The 15,326-nt window shown below is 39.7% G+C and overlaps 1 protein-coding gene across 1 annotated transcript in view; it reads right to left on the bottom strand.

Moving 5' to 3' along the window:
* The window catches only part of THSD7B (thrombospondin type 1 domain containing 7B), a 269,406-nt gene that overhangs the window by 143,496 nt on the left and 110,584 nt on the right, over positions 1-15,326 (bottom strand). The window contains exons 8-9 of the mRNA XM_005242364.3: positions 5,845-6,036; positions 2,139-2,373 (exon numbers count right to left, since the gene is read on the bottom strand). Of these exons, the coding sequence (XP_005242421.2) occupies positions 2,139-2,373; positions 5,845-6,036 (427 nt within the window). The remainder of the gene's footprint in view (positions 1-2,138; positions 2,374-5,844; positions 6,037-15,326) is intronic.

Raw genomic sequence — 15,326 nt, 5'->3', positions numbered from 1 at the left:
CCTAGGAAACGCAAATATAGCTTAAAGTGATCTTTGATTGAGGCCTCAACTGTTATTTACAAAGTTGTACAACACAGTATAGTATGAAGAGCTCTATATTTTCTTTTTTAATTAATTTTTAACTCCTAAATGAAAAATATGTCATGCGTATTCTAATAAAAGTTTCAGGCAGAGTTGATACATAGAAATTAAAAGGGCGGAAAACGGACAATTTTCTGGGATCAGGCAGACCTTGCATTTCAAGTCAGGGAACAGAAAGGGAATTACTGTTTTTAAATTTTTATTAATTTCTAGTAGAATGATCACTCAAAAATACTTAGTAATGTATGCAATGCAAAATGAACCCATTTGAAAGATGAATTTGCCACTGAACACTACTAGGAAAGAAAATAAAACTTACAGTCAAACTTCTGTTACTAAGATAGTAATAAGGTACTTGGAGGTGTAATTTAAAATAAAATAAATACAAAGAGACATGCCTTCTCATTTAGCTGATTATCCTAGAGGGCAGATTTCTGCCATCTAGAAGAAGACACTGAAATATTTTTCTGCAAACATTTAAGTTTTCTTTGGCTTTCTGTGCCTTGCACCTTCTCTGGGTATGGTGTAATTTTTCTTCAGGAAATCAGGAAAAATGCAGAAAACAAAAAAACCATACTATGCCAACACACAAACGTTGTTTACGTAACACAACCCATTTCTGAAGCCAAGTGAACGGTAGACTTCCACCACAGCAGTTCTAACTCCAGCATTACTTTGGGTCAGTTTTCAACAACTCAAACATAAAATACACTATTGCCATCACTGGTGCCCCCAGGGAGGAGGGCTGCCCTCCACCCAGTCACCAGACTGGTCAGGCCCTCCTGGGTATTTACAAAGTAATACTTAATTTTGAAACATGGAGTTTTTATTCCTTCACTTGGAACCTTCTTCCTGAAGACTTCTAGAGGTTTAAGCTTTTTCTTTTTAAGACAATTATGACCATAAGAAGAATACGCAGCACAGCAACAACAACAAAAAAAAAAATCACTAAAAAGCTCTTTTAAGAACTCAGTAGTCCTTTTTGATCCAGCCGCTTCCATTACATGAGGAACAGCACGGCACTGTAGCCACCACACCAAAGCCAAGGACAGGCACTTTCTGAAGTCCCCAGTATACAAATATCTTCTTTTGGAAGGATTTTTTTCAGCACTGAAACTCTGGTTTCCCTTCACGTACTTCACTCAAGTATTTACTTACCCCCTCTTGTTCCATTTCCCCTTACACCATCTCAAAAGTGGAGGGGGGAAAACAATTATTTTAGACCTCATATAGCTCTATAAACAATATGTTTAATTAGGTAAAGTTACAGCATATCAATGGATTCTAGATACAAATGAATACTACATTTCCCTCCTTTTATTTAGTTAATCTCATTAACCTCAAGAATTTTAATTAACTTTACTGAAATCAACACAGTCTGCTTACATGAACAGGATTGTTTTGAGAGCTACAATAAGAAATGAAACTCGATTGTAAGCCTCTAGACTCATTAAAAGTGCAAAAAATAATTAGCAATGTCTTGTTTTTTGATATTAGGGAAAACATCTGTGCTACTTATTTTCGCCATTTAGTAAAGCAAAGCAAAATTTGGAATATTTGTATTGCAGAATACATAATTTTGTTGTGTTGGTATCACATTATAGAAGCTATATAAATCAACTGAAAGATATAGATTACATGTATGGTTCTGCCTTGTTGTGGTGTAAATATAATGCAATGTATTTGTTTCTATTTTATTACAGCATTGTTAATAATGTATAGATGAATGTTATATTCAGATTTACTTTGTATTTTCCTCACACTTGTCCTTCAGGAAAAATATTTCCAGAAAATTGAGAGCAGCTACAGCAAAAAAATCTACACCACTAAAAGCATGCATTTTGCTTGGATCTACAGAGAAAATTAAAAATGGGCTAGTTATTTATTTTCATTACATATTAGTATCCCTTTCATAGTAGTGATGGAATAGTAGCTCAAGAATTAAACCTGAAATGAAATTATTTTCAACACTGCAGATTCCATACACTAGCTGAAAATGCCTTTGTATGTCACGTATTGCAATTACAAATAATCACTAATAACTTTTCTTTAAATACCTTTTTGGTGTGACCTGGCCAGAACTGCTCTTCATGCAGAAGATTTTCCTTGTCTGTATGCCCACCCCACAAGTCGCTTCTTTGCTCCAATTAATGGTTGTGTTGAGTGCAGTTACCAGCACGTCTTCAGAGCAAGAGCTCCAGGGAGAAGTTTCCCAGAAGAAATGCACGCACGGGTGATCATTACAGGCACGGTGCTCCTGCAGGGCTCTGTCAGGGGGACAGGCTTTTCCACCTGAAAAAGAGTCAAGAAAACATCATATTTTATTTTATGACATGTGGTAAAAGGAAGACATGGAAAAATGAATAAAAATGTTAGGTTTGCTTAATATCTTCTTTCCCCCACACCCCCCATTTAAAAAAATAAATAAATAAAGCTTAAATAAAGCTGTTGACCTTTATGGCTGCAATAACAACCTTCTAAAATATTGTTTCCCCATTAAACTAGCCTTGCATAAAATTGTATTCCAACGCATAATGGAAACAGAAATAGGCAAATATATTTCTGAGTTACCTTATTGATACTCCTACACACAGCCAAGTTAATTCCATTTAAATGCCAGTATCACTCAGCAAACATGCAATTAGGTTTAAAGACAAATTAAGCATTAGTTTTATGTTCACTCTCCTTGCTAATTTCCCAAGGAGGAACATTTCTTTCTAATATTCGGACTGTATTCATGCGTTGCCTAAAAAAGTTGAGCTGCAGAGGTTACTGAACCATCCTGAAGGGGGAATGTATCAAACGATACCCACATCTGCAAATCAAAGCGGGGGGGGGGGGGGGGGGGAACTTGAAAGATCGGTTTTGAGTATGAAGCCTTTACTTTCCTGAAGCAGCTTCCTTCAAATTGGTGTCCAAAGATTTTCCTAAGCTACTGCAATCTGTCAACAACTGGTGATAAATCCACAAAGTACAGGAGTTTGAACAGCCTCCCTGGAAGCTTTAACACTCTAGCTAGCAGCCTGAATTTATCCCATAAAAGCAGCAGATGTTTGCAGCCCAAAAGCTAAGGAGTAATGCAGTGACATTTAACAGTAAGCACTGTTATTTTAGGAAGAAAGAAGTAAAAATTACTAAAATCAAACCCATTCTCTTTCAGGTAAGAGAATCCGGCAACTTGTGACATAGCCAAAGCGCTGCAGGTTTTGAAAGAACCGAAGTGTTGGGGCCAGATACCACAAGGTTCAGAGCACCTTTACACCCTACTACAATCAACAGGAGATGAAAGTATATTGCTCCTCGAAGGGATGTCTACTGCCTTGCAGGACCGACCCTCCTCAGATAAGTTATGATCCCAAATGGCCACAATGAATAGCAGTGAAAAAAGAAAGAGAGAGAGAAAAATTTCGTAGCACACTGATTTGGATAACCATGTCACATTATTCTTCATATTTTCATGAAAATGGGACTGTTCCACACAGTCTCAGAAATGTTTAGTATGATGATGGAGTAGAAAATCCCCCAAGTAACTTATTTCCTGAAGATTTTGACTTGGCAGGAAAAATGCAGACCAGTTATTGTTCCTGTGTGTTTAAGCACATGTAAAAAAAAAAAAAAAAAAAAAATTTAGCAAGCAAATGGCAAAATGCCTGGTCCACTAGGAAAAAATAAAAAGAATGGATCAAACTAAAATTTTGAGCTTCCCAGGGAAAAATTAGGGTGTTGTATTCAAGAATACCCAAAGTAAGGAAGCTTTCCTAAACAAGGGAGAGTAATAATAAGGCAGTTTTAACTTAAGATAATAACACCTGTTCCATGCAACCTAGCAGTCTGCCTGCAAAACTGCAAGCAGGAGATGCAGTTTATAAAAAGCACCAGAGCCTGACCATTTCTGCAGTTTGTTGACAACTTTTGTACAAGGAAAGCAGGACAGCACATCACTGCCTAAGCCATTCTAGTTGCCATTTACAGACTTTTTTATGGACCAGGTGTTTATCAGTTCCTCTAATCCATTTTAAAGCAGCTGAGACTGACCGCCTCCACAATCTCCTCTTGCACCAAGTTTCAGAAGTTTGCTGCATAAAGAAATACCTTCTAAAACCTGATTTAAACCAAACCCCTCTAGCTTCATCAACAGCCTCCTGGTTATCATGTTCTGGGAGCTGGTGAACAGCTTGGACAAAACAACCCAAAAAGGTCTGAAGTCAGGCTGTGAGATGGCACCCAGAAGTCCTCAGTCAGCAGAGCCACAGCTAACGCTGCCTCAGTTGATAGAGGACAAATGAAATGGCACTTTCAAAGGTACCAGAGCTCTGCAGAAGTTGGTGGCTGAGCTGTGAGCTGGGTATGAAAGAGTCAGAAAAAACAGGTAACATAACATTGCCTTAGTATTGCAGTGATAATGGTATTAAAACCACTTCCACGCTCCACAAATTCAAATCAATCCCTATTTATCTGTACGCAGGTGTGTGACTCGGCATAGTAAGCCATTATACTCATTGCTAAAGACGTACAGAAAAAGTTGAGGCATTTGATTTTACTCATTAATTACTCTTTCCTGAGAAACTTAAAAGTATTCAGTTCAAAGTCATTTTTAGTTTAGTATGTTTCAGGTTGAGATGACTGAGCTTATGTACTTCCAGAATTCACTACTTCAACCACTTTCATAATTCCATGTTTGCATTTCATTATCTCCATGGAAAACATGAAGCCAACCGTATTTTTGATTTTAATTATCCTCTAGCTCATAGACTTTTTTAGTAATACTTATTGACAAGCATATAGCAGTCTTCATCCTCAGGGGCCCCAGTTTTCTTTGCAAGTGCTTATAAGGATGTTTATGTGACTACAGATCATTCACGTTAGTAAGGCTTTGCAAGATCAGGTCCTTACATTGCCCCAGAAACAGTGGGTGGCTACAATAATAATTTACAAAGTAGCACTTAAGAGAGCTTGTCCTCACTAGATTTGCATCTAGAAGTTCTTTGCTGCTGCAGTAGCTCCACACAGTTCTGACAATAGCAGGTATTTCGTTCTGTCAACAAGGCTTTACTCTGTTAGACGTGTTCACACGTTGTATGAATTTTTATGCACCTGATGTGGTACCTTTCAAATCCTGCGTTATAAACCAACACATAAATGAATTACCACACGTGTAACTGTAGTTAGAAGACTACATTTCTAATATGAAATCGTTTGTGTAAATAATTTTATCACTGATGTTGATACGTAAACATCCAGATACACGATGTGTCCGTGATGATCTAGAGGAAATTACATATATTCATCAAGAGATACTTACCTGCTACAATAGAAAAACAAGAAGGTTGATACACTCTAGGTCTGCATTAATAAATTTCCTCGTTTTTCACAGCTCACTGTTCTTTTCTAAATCAGTACTAATACGTTCCTACATAAAGACACTCGCATGATGAGTCTGTCATGCAGCAGTTTCATTAATATAGGATATAGCTCTCCTGAAATAAATTCACACCCAGACTGGCCCTAAATAGACAATAATTCATAGGCTGAAGTAAATAATTTTGAAGTGTGACAGAATTTCTCCAAGTGACACATGCATTAACTCAAGCCCATAAAGATCTTTTACTGGCTAGGCATGAAGTACAGACAAGTATTAAGTGTTATTCCTCATTGCTGCAGTATTGGGATTAGCTCTGATCTGAACACAGTGTAGCTGAGGAATGTAAGTCAATTCATTGAATAAACAAACAGTGATTGATCCAAAAATGTTTTAACACTCACCCTCAGCTGGAAGGGCCAAGATGGACCTACTTCTGCTTTGACTGCCCTCAGCATTTTTACTGGAGCATGAGTGGGAACACGGGGACCATGGGGACCACTCGCTGATGACGCAGTCCATTGCACAAGGGATTTCACAAGCCGCAACTTCAGGATGGGAAAGCTGTGAGCAGAGGTGATGTGGTACTTCTTCACCTGGAGCAAAGACAACAGACATGGAGGAACGCTCAGCTTCATTCAATATCCACAGTCTGCATTAAACAGATTAACTTTATGTCAAATGTCCATCTGCCCATGAAGGAATATACTACAAAAGAGCACGTGGTTGGCTTCAGGCTTGGAAGTGTAATATATTAATAACTGAAGTATTTCTTCAGAAAAGGAAAAAAGAAAAAAATGTGTTTCAAGTTTTGTGTGTGACATCTTGGCTGCACTCCATTTTACAAAGCAGGCAAGCACGAGAAATGAGATAATTCAATCAACAGGAAGATGTAATATCAATTAACAACAGAATTGACAATAACTGCCCCATACTTACCAGCAATCTCCGCCTACAGAACCCATTTTCCACAATACAAATTGCACAGGTCCCCAAGGAAAGGAGGGGTTTTTTGCCTGTAGGCCCCAGAAGTGTCTGACAGGTGTTTTGGTCCTTCTCCTGCAACCCCACCAGAATGAACCACTATTATTTCTGACTCCGCTTCTCACCCAAAAACTTAAGAAATGCAAAATTATGGATCTGTTGGACCACTCACATCCAAGGGAGAAACACTTTCTGCTGGACACGAACCAAAGGACCTGAAGCAAAGCATATCTGATGATGAGAAGCATCTTTCCAAAACCCCCTTCAACAAGAAGGTAGGACATTGGGGAATGTTGGGGAAAAACCTACCAACCAAAACAACCGCTGGCAGAATAAGCAGCAAAACAAAGCACATGAAGGATACCATGTGGAGTCCAACACACAAAACTATTGGTTTTAAAAAGCAAAATAAAATATAATTTTATTTTTAAAATAACAAAGGAAATGTCCAGTAATTTTACTAATTATATAGACATTACAAGGACATCATAAATCATAAATATTCATAAACTTTTAACTCTTGTAGTACTGAACTACACCTAATGTCTTATAAAAATAATTTAAGTGATTAACAGACATTACGGACTTTGTTACACTATTCTATTCTTTAATGTTTCTGGATCATCATGAATTTTCAGCTACATACCTGAAAATTCTGGAAGCTCAAATCTACCTGTTTATAAACAAGCTCACACTGAACGTTACCACCTCTTTTGCCCTTATAATAGTTATAAAGCTCTCCTTCGAGGTTTCTTTAATTATGAACCTAGGAAGAAACATAATAACTATCCAGGCTCAATTATACATAGGGGAAAAAAAATAAAATTTATAACAGCAACAATTGGCTCTTTCACCTCAAGCTACAGGAACAGGCTCTGTAACAAGGTGGCCCAGGATGCAATTATAACTAGCAGGGTAGAAAAGTGTACTGCTTTTGCAAGGCAACACATATACAAGTGAGTAAATAAGAAAGGCAGGCTGCTAGTGAGAGTGCATAAAGCTGTCAATAGCACAGTGGTATTATCTGCAGTTGCATCCCTAAATGAAGACAGGCTCATCACCCTCGAGGCGCAAATAAAACTTTTCAAGCATATTATGAGAGGTAACGGAGAATCTAGCAGGCAATCAGACTGCAAGATATGTTTAAAAATACCTTCTTTTTATGCCTTTCCCTTGCACATGCCTATGCTTATCAGAAAAGGCTCGATATGCCCAGTCTTTGCACTACTATTTTAAGTCTACTCAATGAGAAAACAGAAACCAACACCCTCCCTACAGACATCCCCCCAGCCAAGGTACTGTGCTTGGCACCCCTGCAAACCAAGCTTAATCCATCATTTGCTTTGACTAGCCCATTATCACCACTGCTGTTTTAGATGCTCACATAATGCTGAGAACTATCTTTAGAGAAAAACAATGTAAAACCACCAAATAAACCTGTAAGTCTTATTCCAGCTGTCTTCCTGAGTCATTTTACTGTCAAAATCCCTGCTAACATTTTGACAGCTTGTCGGTACGGTGGCAGATAACGTGAGGGCATCCTGGGCAGGTGTGATTTTAGGAGTCAATGGTAAAGAATCAAGAGATTATATGCTTTGGTGAAGTAGGGTAAAACAACTGTCCTCCTCTCCCATCACTGACGCTTACAGGGAAGTATGCGAACAGTCAGTGACAGGCTGCCGAACGAAAAGGGATGAGATGGGACACTGGTCCCCACCCCTCCATCCATGCAAGGGGTTATCTTCATTATATACGGACTTTACGGCAAGAGAGCACCGTGAAGTTCACCAAATTCTGGATGTAGCCCAATTTTTCAACCAGACTGTGCTAGAGATGTAAGCAGCTGAGAAAAACCTACTTGCTGAAAACCAGGAGAGCCTTTCCAGTGATTTAATCTGACTTTACAAAGTCCAAGCGACTTCACTCAGAAGATGGTTTAGAACACTTGGGTCTCCTTTGGGTTGCTTCCTCCACCCATGAGCTCAGGTCCCACAGATTTTTGAGTGACTACTGGCTGGAGAAGGGAGGTAAAGGAGGAAAATGTGCTCCGTGATTTCGTTTCACACTGGGTTTACAACAGATGACAGCAACACTGCAAACAGGGGCTGCACTTCATGGTTCCTCAGCACAGAAATGAAGCTTTGAGTTTTGTTATAAAGAGTTTACCACCCGGTGCATGAAGGTACAATTCAACACTCACTTTGATTTTCTTTATAGCTCTGTTGGCTGTGTTCAGGTTTAATTACTGGCTTGTATTACTGCAGAAGGGGAATGTTCTTCTGTACAAGCTGCCTGGCAGAGAATTTGCAGAAAACTACTGTATACTACAAAGGGAGATAATAATCTTTCATTTTCCATGAAAAATACTAGTACAGGATACATCTGAAGTGCGCTTTATGCATTGTCACAGCTTTACAGGGAATATTACAATTCTCTAGAGCTTCCAAATTGTCCACCCAGAACCCTGAAGGTGTAAAACTTATTTCAGATATTCTAAATAATCTTTCTAGATCTTTCTATAACCTTTATATGCACAAGTCTGTGGGGCCGGATGGGACCCACCCGAGGGTGCTGAGGGAGCTGGGTGAGCGCTCACCCCGCCGCTGCCAGCCACTTACCAGCAGCCCTGGCTCACCGGGGGGTCCCGGCAGGCTGGGGGTCAGCCAGGGTGACCCCACCGGCGGGAGGGGGGATCCGGGGAGCTGCAGGCCTGTCAGCCTGACCTCGGTGCCGGGGCAGGTGCCGGGGCAGAGCCCCCCGAGTGCCATCCCGCGGCACGTGCGGGACAGCCGGGCGATCCGGCCCAGCCGGCGCGGGGTTATGGAAGGCAGGTCCTGCCGGGGACCCCGATCTCCTCCTGTGACAGGGAGAGTCCCGCAGCGGGCGCGGGAGGGGCTGGGGGCTGTGCCTGGGCCTTCGTAAAGCCTTTGCCAGGGTCTCCCGCAGCATCTCCCGGAGGAACCGGCTGCCGTGGCTGGGGCGGGTGCATTCTGTGTCGGGTACGAGACCGGCCGGACGGCTGAGCCCAAGGAGCGGCGCCGAGTGCAGCGGAGTATGGCCCCGGTGCTGGGCCCCGGCGCGGCCGCCCCTCGGCCCCTGTGCCAGGTGCGGGCCCCTCAGCGCGGGGGGGACGTGGGGGGCTGGAGCGTGCCCAGAGCCGGGCAGGGGGCTGGGGAAGGGGCTGGGGCACGAGGCTGGTGAGGAGCGGCTGGGGGAGCCGGGGGGGTTTGGCCCGGAGAGGGGGGGGCTGAGGGGAGACCTTATCGCCCCCTCGACTGCCCGGCAGGGGCTGTGGGCAGGGGGGGTCGGGCTCTTCTCCCAGGGAACGAGCCACAGGGCAGGGGGGACCGGCCTCGGGTTGCCCCAGGGGAGGCTGAGGTTGGAGACTGGGGAAAGTTTCTTCCCCGAAAGGGTGGTCAAGCCCTGGGACAGGCTGCCCGGGGAGGCGGTGGAATCCCATCCCTGGAAGTGTTCAGAAACCACGTAGATGTGGTGTTCAGGGGCACGGATTAGTGGTGGCCTTGGCAGTGTTAGGTTAATGGTTGGACTCGATGACCTTAACGATCTTTTCCAGCCTATGACTCTGTGATTCCACACTAAGAAATATAATGGGGCTGTGAGTGAAGGAGAAATTATTTTTCTGTATTATGAAATGTTTCAAGGTTTCAAAGCTTTCAAAATTTTATACTCTATATTGGGAAAAAAAATCCAGATTTAAAAAAAAAAAAATAAAAAAGAAAGAGGCAGGGAGAGAGAGCAAGAGCATAACTATGTATCATCACCTGTGAGGCACATCACACAAAATTGAATCTGATCTACATCAGGTATAACAACTGAATCAGCATCTCCAGCATCCCAGGAGCCACAGTGTTCCCTCTTACATGGTCTTTGTTCATGTTTTAAGCACAGTTTTTGTTCTCAGCATTGCCGAATGCATGCTTTCCTAAAAAAAGTTTTAGTTAAGAAAAATGTTAGTTTTCTAGTCAAAATGTTTTATTGCAAGCATCCTGACCAACTGTAATGACATTTTTTAAACTGATTGCCTTGTATTTGAATAGTATAGTGATTAAAACTCAATACCCAAGATATATTCACTAGATAATATTTTCAATATAGGAAAGATTTAATCCATTTCTTCCAAAGTCAGGCTGTAATAATTACAGAAGAGAAGACAAGCATGGCATTTCTGTAAATATATCTGCTAATAAAGTTGATCATTACCAGTCACTAATTTGAATTCTTTAACAAGGTAACAGAGAAGCTACATGGAGAAGTACAATTGTGAATGGAATTTTTGATGCACCTAAAAGCAAATTACATTATTCCCAACCAGGGAAACAAAATAAGGAATGACATAAAAAAACCCTTGAACTAAAGAGCTTGTTTTTTCCAACAACTGAATTTTTTTGTTACTGTCTTTTCCATTCTAGAAGGAGAAGCCACCCCCACAATGCTGAATAACGTACTCCACAGTGCAGCACTGAACCAACAGGAACATTTCGTTCTGAAACAGTTCAATATTAAACTGCACCTGTCTATTTTACATAATGCTGTGCAGTTCTGGCGCATTAGTCTCATTCTTCCCAGTCACCTGTGTACTCAACTCCTATAACACAATTTAATTACTCCTGCCACAGAAGTCCCTCTTGGCTCAGAAAAAAGGGAATGCCCACTGGACAGCATTCAACTAAAGCAGCAAAAATACAAATCTCATCAGGTAGCAGGAATCAAAAGACCAATTCAGTAACAGAGTACCCTCCTTTTGACATTCACCACTATACCATGCTCATTTTTTAGAAGGAAAGTTTGTAAAATTACTTTGAAAATTTCAGGTTTCCACAGGCCCGTGGAGCCTTGGGTGACCTCCACAGTGAGGAAAGACTCAAGACAAAGGAATTACATTTCAGACGTTCTACGTTGCTCCCTAGAAGTTCAGAAAATTTATTTTTTGCACAAATGACTGCTGCAAAAATGCTGCATACTTAATGACAATTACCAGTTTGACATCAATATTTCTCCTTGTAGCATTTCAAATTATTCAGTGGAAATAATGAAGCTGTCATCTAAAATACTATACGTATCGTAAAATTTTATGTCCCACTTAAATCTCAGAAAAGAATGACAATAAACTTTGATTAAATACTTGCCTGTAACAGAGTAAGATGTCAACAGACAGTCGTAAATTCAGAAGAATTCTTATTGACTGTATGCCAGTTTGCTAACAGCAATCGCATTCGGAGAAAGCTGTCTGCTGACAGTATCTTGGCCTTGGCATCTCATCAGCTAACGAAAACGTTACATTTAAAAGCAGTAACAGTCAAACAACAACAATAGGAGAAATTTCTTATAACCATTTTGAATCTGTTCATCTCATCACAACATTTCTTAATGCCAGTCCCCAGGTAAGCACATTGGAGAAGAATGGTGTCAGTTTGCCAGGAAAAGCAGTGGCATATGGAATAAATTTAATTGCAATGATCCATCACTATTATCAGAGCCCCATAGCAGAGAAGAGGAATGCAATAGCAATTAAGACAAATGGAGGTGAAGATCATGAAAAAAGATGAAGCACCGAAGAACAACAAGCCATTCACAATGGAAAAGAAGAAAGAAATACAAATACAACCAGGACATTCTCAGGGGGGGGAAAAAAAAAAGAATAGATGAGACAATCATTAAGAGTTTGAGTCAAGAGACAGTTAAAATGCAACTCTGAAAAACAATGCATTAAATTAAGAAAAAAAATATTTAACTACATAATGCATAATGAAGAAAAAGGGAATAACTCAGGAGAATAAGGAAAAAGGAAAGACTAATAATGATGAAAAACAGACAGAGGGAAAGAGAATAAATGTGGAAAAGAAAGAGTAAGTTTGGAAATATGTTGCAAAATTGCCATAAAATCAGAAGTTTTGCCCAAATCCCTGCATCACAGCCCATGATCCTTTCCCTTACCTAAGTCCAAGTTATCATTACAGAGGTTATGAGAAAAAGATGATGACCAGTATGGAAAAAAAAGTGGTATTTGCTTTTCTTTCCTATAAATCTTCTTCTGCAATTTGGACTGCTTACCCACAACTGTTTCCCCTATTTATGTAAACGCACATAAGAAAATTGATTTGTGACTCTAAGCAAGCAAGCACAGGGGAGGCATGTCAGCAAGCAGCTACTGAGCCTGCAGAGAAGATCCCAGTAGCACCTCTACAGAGTATACAGCAGCTACCAGTTTCAAGGTTTAAAAAAAAATAATAGTACAGCTGCAGGAGGTTACCTGCATAAGAGATTGGCTCCAGTATTTCCTACCCCACACCAAAAGACAAGTAGTCATTTAAAGGAATTTGCTGCACATTCACCCGCTGGGCTTGGGCATAAAAGCAGAATTAATTTTACCTTGTGGCTGTTTGCACAACCCCTCCTGAATTAAGAGAAATTGCTCACGTGGCAGCTGAAAGTAAACATTGGTTCACTGTATTCTTGGAGAAGAGTACAGAAATGCAGACTACTGTTTCTAATAATTAACATAGCACAGAAACCTGAAAATATGAAGTATAAAACCAAAACATAATCCATATTAGTGTTCTGGGGTTTCTTTCTCCCTTTCTTTGCACTTTTTTCTTTTTTCTCCATTATTCCTCCTCATTGTAAGTGAGGGAATCTACACAGGTGGGTTGATCAAGACTGATTGCAATTGAGATTTATTGTACAAATTGGTGCTGTGGTATAATTGAAACAGGTGTCCCTCTATTTTGTTCTCTGTACTGCTTTGTTCCAAATGCTAACCAAGACAAAATATTGTAGAAAACATTTACATATGTATTAAAATATTATAAAATAAACATATATTTCCAAAGCTTTAATAAAAAACCAATTATGAGTAGACTTGTTTATTTCAGTATTATATAGGGTCCACTTCATCTTATATGTCTGTGCAGTAGGGCAGAACAATTTTAGTGGAGGACTTCAGGCATTTTAATTCAGAATAATGAAGGTGTAATTTTATTCCCAATGCATCAGAGACGTAAATTTCTAAACATTTCATTTTTGCACACTTAAGGTGTCATCTTCACTCTCAAAAAGACATACTACAAAGGGCAAACTACAGTAATAGTGCCCTCACACAGCAAGTGAAGCCAAAAAAAGTTGTGTGTGCATGTATGGAAAAGCGCAATGGTTTTATAAATACTGTTTTCAGCATTATGCTATTTGTTCTGATTATTCTAGTCTTAAGAATTACGTACCTTGCTGGCTTGCTCATAGCCATCAAAAGGCTGTATCTGACTTATCCAAGCGATATTTCCAAAATAAGTCATCAATTTGCCATATATTGGGAATAACAGACTCCTTTTCTCTTCTAGCCCCAGATATTGCCCCAGACTGAGTTTGATTAACATAGGACACTGGAAAAATTTAAACAATAGTGCAGCAGACGAGGTTTATCTAAGTTGGCAAAAGTCTTGTTTTCAGATACAGTGAATGCTAATGATAATAAATAATTGCAAATACCATCTGGACTCTTTGAGAAACAACTTTCTCCAAGTCCGCCACTGAATCTCTACAAAAAGACGATCAATGCAAAAGAAAATGAAAACAGTAAATTAAAATTAGATTTATGCCAACCACTTAAAGCTAAGTGCTCATTTAGAAGCATTTAACACAAAAATGTGTTCTAGGTTCAGATGCAGAGTCTGGCCTAATCCCATCAAGCAACTCTGAGAGCTTCTGCAGTCTATCAGGAAACATTCAGAATTTGCAGGACCAAATACTAAGCTATTTTTATTATCACTACTAACAGTAGTAGTTTCTTTTCCCATTTTCTCTCTGATTGATCCACAAAACTCAGAACAGAGTGGTATTAAGATGTCCTATTCAATAGTTTTTAAAAGATTTCAATAAGAAGAAAACATACCCAGCAACATAGATGATCCTAAGTCAACGGTCTGAATGAATGACTGAAACCTGCCGTTGACAAAAGCAATACAAAGCACAAGCCACAGCCTTCAGTTATTGAGTAAAACTTCCCAGTTTTTGCTACTCACAGGTTTTGCCAAGTATCAACTATGCATCTCAACTGCATAAAACATTTTTTAGATGGGTTAAGTTACTTCTGGCTAATGTACCCTGACCTATGCTTGAACTATTTTTACATAATAAACTTGTGAATTTTAGAAAGAGTGTTTAATTTCCACTGTATTTTGCATAGATCATTTAGTACTTAAAATGGGGATAAATTAAATGGAGGAAACACAATAATATTTTCTGTGTGCTTCCACTTTGCCCATGAGGTGGAACTTTAATTACATCATTAATAACAATGCCTACATTTTCAGTTGGTAGTGCATCATTCCTCTAGTGCCATTTAAAGTGCATTTGGTCTCTAAACTGCTCCACCCTCTGGAACTGGTTCACTGATTATATTGTAACAGCCTCATCCTGCTTACAACTCAGTTACAATGGCATCAACAGAAGAATTTAAAGGCAGGAATTACTTACCATGAGCTCAAGCTGTTTGTTTCAAAACAGGTTTCTTTAGAAAAGTTTCCCGTTAGAAAAGTTAACTGTTAATTTCTGTCCTCAGAAAGTTTACATCGACTTAAAGTTTTTGTGAAGGACCAAAAAAAAAACAAAACCCCAAACAAAAAACTGTCACTGTTTTGCCCTATTATTCAGAGTCCAAACAGTCTCAAAAACATTTTTAAAATAATCTAGAAGCTGGCATCTGTAACAATGCTTTTTGCTGGGAAAAAGAAACAAAAAAATATTGTTTCCAATGACAGCTTCCAAGAGGAAATCTCTCCCAGTAAGCAGTGCACGACCTTATATTAGGGTATTGTAATTAAAAGGTGACATAATAACAGATCTGCTTAGCGCATCAAAAAAATTACAGATATTACTCTTTAGAAGC

Source organism: Falco peregrinus, chromosome 8 (assembly GCF_023634155.1).
Source record: "Falco peregrinus isolate bFalPer1 chromosome 8, bFalPer1.pri, whole genome shotgun sequence".
NCBI classification, from domain to species: domain Eukaryota; kingdom Metazoa; phylum Chordata; class Aves; order Falconiformes; family Falconidae; genus Falco; species Falco peregrinus.
This window is presented reverse-complemented; position numbering and strand designations above follow the sequence as displayed.